The 8,758-nt window shown below is 31.9% G+C and overlaps 1 protein-coding gene across 1 annotated transcript; it reads left to right on the top strand.

The window, feature by feature from the left end:
* The first annotated feature begins 3,564 nt into the window (after positions 1–3,564).
* LOC134706156 (mucin-2-like) lies at positions 3,565–7,786 on the top strand. The gene is made up of 3 exons (XM_063564863.1): positions 3,565–3,718; positions 4,973–5,260; positions 7,698–7,786. The coding sequence occupies exons 1-3, from the start codon at positions 3,565–3,567 to the stop codon at positions 7,784–7,786; spliced, it is 531 nt and encodes a 176-aa protein (XP_063420933.1).
* Positions 7,787–8,758: the final 972 nt, after the last annotated feature.

Raw genomic sequence — 8,758 nt, 5'->3', positions numbered from 1 at the left:
ACATGTATTTAAAATCTGTCAAATGCCGTCTGCGCTTGCGCGTACGTCCCATAGCATCAATTGTCAATTGATGCCATGTAAGAAAGTGACTTTATCCAATCAAAATGAACGTTACAAATGTTGTTGCATTAGAATATCAATTATGTGGTCATTTTTTTAAAAATAATCTGTTTACAAAACTTTGAATTTTTCGAAAAAAATAATGATTTTCTTATCCCAGGCATAGATTACCTTAGCCGTATTTGGCACCACTTTTTAAATTTTGGATCCTCAATGCTCTTCAACTTTGTATTTGTTTGACTTTATAAATATTTTTATATGAGCGTCACTGATGAGTCTTATGTAGACGAAACGCGTGTCTGGCGTACTTATAAATTATCACATGGCATTTTTCATATGGCCCTGGTATCAGCCCTAGACTCCCATATCAAGCCAGAGGGCTTTAGCCCGAGGGCTTGATATGGGTCGTGGGCTGATACCAGGGACTATATGAAAAATGACATGTTATAATCTATTTATCACATATTTTTAAGCAAGAGAAAACAAATAGCTTACACCAAATTATGTTTGATATTTCATCAAAAATCAAAAACTTTAAGATATTTAACGAAAATAAAATAAAAAATGTATCACTGTGAGTTGAAAAAAAAGTTCGTATCACAGTAGGTAAACAACGTTTTGTGAAAAGTTTTAGAAATAATGAACAATAAATATATTAATTCTAAGAATTGCAAATATAATTATTAAACGACTTTCCTATTTTTTCTTCTACAGCAGATTCGAACTTTTCTAAATTTCTTTTCATCATGTTCATTGTGTTCAACTTGTTTACAAATAGTCTTTGATTGACAGTTTACCGGATGTTAAACTCGGGGGCTTGATATGGATTTCGAGGGCTGATATCGATATCGGCCCCGAGGGCTGATAACCAACCTTGACTTCCGGCTATTATTGGCCATGCAAAAACGTACATATCAGTACAAAATATGTGATAATAAATTATAATCCAGGTAATTTTGATAACTATTTGACAAAAATAAAATACAATAAATCCATATTTCTTTGTCCCCCATTTAACACAGAACATATGCCACATTGAGAGGGCTATGAGCATTAATTTGAATGCATCAGATATATCGGTTATACACATTGCTGTGTTTTCCCCAATTTCTCATAAATATCTATTGTGGCATCAATACATACATAAGATAAAGAGTAACTATCTTTGTCAATCATGACATTTACTCTTTAATGCACATTATCTTAATAAGGGGAAAACAAGTCCACTATAAGTCTTTGCTTTCCTGAATATTTTCCTATTGAAAAGCCAGTTGGCTAACCTTGCATTTCTCAAAATGTTATACATTTAGGTATCCTTTATTCTTCTCACTGTAAATAAGTTTATCAATTATATCAGGTCGAGTTTAAGTAGATCTGAGATTTCTGCATTCTTTGGTAGAAACATCTATATTAATAATCAAAGTGTGAAAGCCAAATACAAGCCTATAACATAAGGAAAGTTTGCAGATAACACCAATGTTTGCAGTAAGATTGCAAGAAAGTTAAGATGATAAAGAAGTTTTGCCGCAAAATTGAAGAAATCTTTGACCATTCTATATGATTGCCACAAGATTGCAGAAAACTTTGACTATTCTATATGATTGCCACAAGATTGCAGAAAACTTTGACTATTCTATATGATTGCCACAAGATTGCAGAAAACTTTGACTATTCTATATGATTGCCACAAGATTGCAGAAAACTTTGACTATTCTATATGATTGCCACAAGATTGCAGAAAACTTTGACTATTCTATATGATTGCCACAAGATTACAGAAAACTTTGACTATTCTATATGATTGCCACAAGATTGCAGAAAACTTTGACCATTCTATATGATTGCCACAAGATTGCAGAAAACTTTGACTATTCTATATGATTGCCACAAGATTACAGAAAACTTTGACTATTCTATATGATTGCCACAAGATTGCAGAAAACTTTGACCATTCTATATGATTGCCACAAGATTGCAGAAAACTTTGACTATTCTATATGATTGCCACAAGATTGCAGAAAACTTTGACTATTCTATATGATTGCCACAAGATTACAGAAAACTTTGACTATTCTATATGATTGCCACAAGATTGCAGAAAACTTTGACCATTCTATATGATTGCCACAAGATTGCAGAAAACTTTGACTATTCTATATGATTGCCACAAGATTGCAGAAAACTTTGACTATTCTATATGATTGCCACAAGATTGCAGAAAACTTTGACTATTCTATATGATTGCCACAAGATTGCAGAAAACTTTGATTATTCTATATGATTGCCACAAGATTGCAGAAAACTTTGATTATTCTATATGATTGCCACAAGATTGCAGAAAACTTTGACTATTCTATATGATTGCCACAAGATTGCAGAAAACTTTGACTATTCTATATGATTGCCACAAGATTGCAGAAAACTTTGATTATTCTATATGATTGCCACAAGATTGCAGAAAACTTTGATTATTCTATATGATTGCCACAAGATTGCAGAAAACTTTGACTATTCTATATGATTGCCACAAGATTGCAGAAAACTTTGACCATTCTATATGATTGCCACAAGATTGCAGAAAACTTTGACTATTCTATATGATTGCCACAAGATTGCAGAAAACTTTGATTATTCTATATGATTGCCACAAGATTGCAGAAAACTTTGACCATTCTATTTGATTGCCACAAGATTGCAGAAAACTTTGACCATTCTATATGATTGCCACAAGATTGCAGAAAACTTTGACTATTCTATTTGATTGCCACAAGATTGCAGAAAACTTTGAATATTCTATATGATTGCCACAAGATTGCAGAAAACTTTGACTATTCTATATGATTGCCACAAGATTGCAGAAAACTTTGACTATTCTATATGATTGCCACAAGATTGCAGAAAACTTTGAATATTCTATATGTTTGCCAGAACATTGCAAGAATTACACTACATAGATTGGGCATGCTCAGTTCGGACTTCTTCCTGGAAGCTAATCATTTGAAATTGATGGCTAGGTTATGTTGATTGTGTTTGATAAATGTTACATAAAAATGACATTTTGATAATGTAACATAGGATATTCAATATGTAATTTTATGAGTACAAATTATTCATAGAACTGCTGATTTAATAAAATGATTGATGTCACCATTATACATAATTAAGTAAACAACTATATGTTAGATGTGTGTTTTAATATATGCTGGGAATAGTAAATTATATAGTATGTCCCATGTGTATGAAATACATTCAATATAACATGAAAAGTTTTATTTATAAACAATTTAAGGATACAATATAACATACAGATTATATATATTTTAGTCCGTCACATTTTCTGTAGCAATCACAAATGAGTGAGGCCACAATGTGCACATCGGTTTTGAAAATTTAACAGTTTCACTATGCCATTCCCCTTTTTGAAGTTATACCAGCTTTAAATGTCTGCCATGCTACTTGTAAAAAGGCAGTTATTGCACACTGGACATACCTTTTTTGCAAATGATGACGGATAATTCTATCTTGTTCAAAGGGGCTTTACCAACATCGACAAACAAGACAATTGCTGCATCATCGTTACACATGGCAAACAGAACAACGCATGTTCACCAAAAGAGAAAAACACAGCTGTCATACAACACAAGAATGACGAATTTAGGTATGATTAGTGGATTGATTTTTATATATGCAGATTGCAATACAATGTGTTTGTATAAGTTTCTTATTATCTAAATATGGTAGTTAACCAAAAGGATGAACAAGGAACACTATAGTCAATACCCCAATGATAAGTTTGAATAATAATAATGAACAGTATTGTTTCAACTTCGTTTAAATTTTTGCTACGTTTGTTGTTGAATTTCAGTTTTGAACAAAGGATCAATACGTTTTTTTTTACGTTTCTACAGCATTACGATACGCTTCGTTACGTATACTCCCGTTTTGCTACACTTTCAAAACGTATTAAAACGTAGCTATTGAAACGTGACAGTGTGACTGGGGATTTACACACATAATAACCTATATTTCTTTTTAACGTTATATATTGCTGGTCCTAAAATAAATGAAATATTGTGAAAAAAATATTTGTTTTTCATATCATAGTAAGAACTAGAAATTCAGAAAGACGGAGTATGTATTTCATGAAATGTAATTGTTTAACCAAATTACGTTGTGATAATAACCATGCAGTCCCAATTTGAACATTCAAATAGAAATAGAGTCCACATTTGAGAGTCTGCTTCTTAAAACATACACACTAAAGTTATGAATAAAAATTTCTTAGTACTTGTGTAAATTAGCTCTTGATTTACTTTATTGGTTTTCCGGATGTTTGCTACTCTGTTTAAAAATAACAGGCTTTTTAAAAGACTGTTATAAATTGAAACCACCGACCTGCGATGGGAAAAACAGACAATCCTAGTCAATTAAGAGTATAGTCGAGTACACCCGCACGAACGGGGTTCGAACTCACAACGTCAGTGTTGACTGGCTAGTGATAACAGTAGTAAAACTACTTAGACCACTTCTAAACTAATAGTATATAAATAAACTAATTAACAAAGTAGAAAAAAATAAGGGTCCTTGTGTTTGTTTTCGAGCTATAAGCCATTGTAAATCTGGCGGGAAAAAAATATCTCCAGATTATTTATACATTGAATATTGGCACCCTTTTTCTTTCAAAATTTATAAATAGAATAACAAGGATTTTATAGCATTTTCAAATATGTTATTCAAACTGTATGTAATAAAATTATGAAAAGAAAAGCTAGCGGGGAAAATGTTTTAATGGCACTACATGGATAAAAACCAGATGATTCCGAATATCTGGCAAAAATTAAATAAAACAAGAGGAAAGAACATCCTTAATAGAGCTCTTAATATCGAAATCAAGCCAATGTATTCTTTTCAGTTGAGAAATATACAGAATGGGATAATTGGGTCAATTCGAACGCACCAGATGGCAGTGGTGATGACTACGAACCTATTGATGAAGTGTTGAAACACTCGCATCTTTGTTCTTATCCTATTAAGATTGAGTGCCTAACTACTACAGGATCCAAGGCTGATGACATCGGGCAAATCATTACCTGTGACCTTTGTAGTGGTTTACAGTGTGTGAATTATGACCAGTCTGATTCCAAAGGATGTGCTGATTACAAAGTTAGACTTGCATGTTTGAAATTGCCCACTGAATGTCGTAGGTAGTATTAACAAACATTTTGTGTTTAATTATTTGGTTTAGTGCTACACTGAATAAAGGGGAAATATATGTCCTTCAGCTGAAAACCTAAAGTTTACTGGGTAGGTAAGACACAATTTCCCATAATACCATAAAGTTCAAAGACGAGTGCAAACCATATTTGTACCTGTTTAAAAAAAGATCTGAAATTGACCCTTGAATATGTAGAGAGGTATTGATATAGCAATTTTACCTGACCATATCGGGAAATGGGTATTTAGTCGGATCTTAACACGTACGTGTGATTTGTTTAAACCGGTTTTCGCTAAAAATATACGAAGAAATGTCAAAATGTTTAGGACTTAATTAAATCCGTATTTCGGTAAGATTGTGCAAGCATACGATTTGTATTGCGTCTTACACTTTGAGAATCGAATAATCTGTAACTAATTTATTCAAATATTCTGTAAAAACGTTAATTTTGAGCTATGAAAGTCAAGTGGCTAGAGAATTTTTCCTGAGGAGGTTTTAAAAAAGTGCAAAAAAAATATGTTTACAGTGGGTTAGCTTTCATTAGTCTTCACTATCTATAGACTAACAACTTTTGGTTATATTTATAATTCAGAATCATCATTGAAGGTGGAGCGCGATTGCGCAGTTAATTTATTATATGGATGTGCCATTTGTATGATGAGTGACATTCCGTGGTATTATGTGCCAATTCGAAAAAGTTATACGAGAATTGTCTCCCCTTAACAGGTTTATTATTTTTATAATTATGTTTAGGTTTCTGATATAATTTTGAATAATTACAAAATGAATCAATGCAATATATTTCAGTTTTTGTTATTGATGTATCAAAACAATTGATGTACGAATATAATTTCATAAATTTGAAACGTTTAAAATTTTTACATACCAATATAAAGAACTTTTTGTCATTTTTGAAATAGACTATGAATAAAAATTGCATAACACTACTTCCCTTCATGCTAGATTGATTGGGAAAAGAGCCAGAGTTAACTATTTGTGATCACAGAGAGGGACTAGCAAGCAAATGTTGATTGCACCAAATTCATTGTTATAACAATGTTCCACAATAAACGAATGCTATTTTATACAAATATAAGGACTTAGTTAGCTAAATCTACACATTTTATTTGAAATTATGAATTTTTATTGCAATAGATTAATATGCTAATTAATTTGATAAACACATGATTAGATTATTTAGGTTAGAGCTCCGTGAAGCTATTAAAAAAAAAAATAAGTTCATCTGATCACTTTTGTGCATTTAGTTAAACACAATATTTCTTCAAAGCAAAAAATAAATATAGTTTGAGTTTATTTCATGCTTTAAAAATGTTACGCAAGCCTTGATGACGTTAAGGGTACTAATATTACTGTACCATGTACACATTTCGACAATTTATGTCTCGTCAGTGATGCTCGAGGCAAAACATATTTGCAAATTCAAAACTTATGAAAAAAATGAAAAGTTTGATAACAAAAAACGACAAAAAGAAAGCCAAAGTCGGACAAGAAATAACACAACATCCGTATTTTCGTGAATGTACCAAAGGTGTTGATAACTCCATGGACAGTAGATCAGTAGAGGTCTCGACCCAGAGATGGTTTCGTGAGCTGCAGGGAAAAAGCACAAATGATTGTATAAAATACATGCATTTGCAAAAATGTATTCTTGTCATTTATATTAGTTGGTCATTTAATTGTTACACAGTAATTTGTTATTTGTGTTTTTGCATATTAGAGGGGAAAAACAAGTTACACTGCCGCTTGTACTATATAAGTCATGTCGTAGGCGTAAACTTGTGAAGTATTGTAAATTCAGGAGTAATTGCGATATTTTTCTTAATGCGAATAATGTGACATCAGTTGTTGAGTATCGCCTTTTTATAATTGAAAATAAGTCTGATAGGGACAATTGTCATTGTGTTGTTATGCTATGGTAAACTTTGGTATTCTTTTCTTTCGTTTTTGCTAATGTGCTATATCTATAAACCTTTTTGTTTGTCTTTGTTGACATATTTGTTTGTTTTTGTAGTGATTGAGATTATAAAACAATGTTGACTACTGAACCCCTATTTTTGACATTTTTACCTTTTATGTCTGTTTGCTTTGTTCACACATCGTTGTCGATATAATGGAATTTTATGCGACTGCCATACCAGTGATGGGTTAAGCTAGCTATACAACCAGGTTTTATCCACCATTTTAATCACAAGAAAATGTCTGTATCAAGTCAGGATTATGACAGTTGTTATCATTCGTTTGATGTGTTTGAGCTTTTGATTTTGACGTTGGCTTAGGGAATTTCCGTTTAGAATGTTCCTAGGAGTTCGGTATTTTTGTTGTTTTACATTTTTATCATAAAATATGTCTATTTTCAAATTCATTTCCATTGCTTTGACATTCTGTTTTTTATACTTGTTAGTTACACCTGTTTCAACAGTACCTCCAGTCCCTGTAGTGACAACAACAATGAAATTACCTCAGACGCCAACAGTAAATACAAACCGTTAGTATTACATTTCATATCAACTTTTTTACACAATGCAATGAAAAATATAGTGTTATCTTCATACTCAACCAGATAGGAAGCTAGTCTTCTGTATATATTCATTGTTTTTTAATTCAATAGTTTATAATGTCATGATTTATTCCAATCACAAAAAAAGCCCAAACTTGTGTGTTTATTTCAATCAAACTGTTTTACTTATTACAAACACGATAAGTTAACAAGTGAAACATGTAATTACTTGGAAAAAAGCAATGTTGAATAAAGTTTATAAATGAGGTTTTATATCTCTATTACTCATAAATGTGATTATCAAAACAAAAATGTAGTTACCTTTATGTTCAAACAGTCAAGTACTTGCATTAACTGATGGTGTGTCAATTCAAATATAGACACCCTAGAAACTATTCCCAAGAGCAGAGCAGGCTCGTGCAGAAGGGATTCATATCTATGAAATTGACATCGATTTAATTGACATTGAGGCGTTGGATGCCATGGCGTCAGTACCAGCAGTAAGGGTACAGTTACAGGGGATGTAATGACGTTTGCTAACGTAAAATGGTATTTTTCGCTACGAAACCTGTCATCAAAATTTTCTTATTTTTAATTATCAGTCTCTCCTTTCGTCAATTTGTTGTGAGACGTATGAAGTAGTTAAACCCTAGGACAACTTCGTATGTCACTTATGTAGCAAAAAGTTCCCAAATGATTACCTGTAATCAAAATTTAGAATTTTTCAAAACAAAGACTTTTCTACCTCAGGAATAGATTATCTCAGCTGTATTTGGCAAAACTTTTAGGTTGTTTGGACCTCAATGGTCTTCAACTTCATACTTTATTTAGCCTTTTCAACATTTTGGATTCGAGCGTCACTGATGAGTCTTTTGTAGACGAAACGCGCGTCTGGCGTAAATATGAAATTTTGACCTTGTATCTTTGATGAGTTTATTTAGGATGAGATCATCACTGGCTATTTG

This window comes from Mytilus trossulus, chromosome 2 (genome assembly GCF_036588685.1).
Source record: "Mytilus trossulus isolate FHL-02 chromosome 2, PNRI_Mtr1.1.1.hap1, whole genome shotgun sequence".
Classification (NCBI taxonomy): Eukaryota; Metazoa; Mollusca; class Bivalvia; order Mytilida; family Mytilidae; genus Mytilus; species Mytilus trossulus.
The sequence above is the reverse complement of the archived record's forward strand: the minus strand, read 5'-3'. Positions and strand labels throughout refer to the sequence as shown.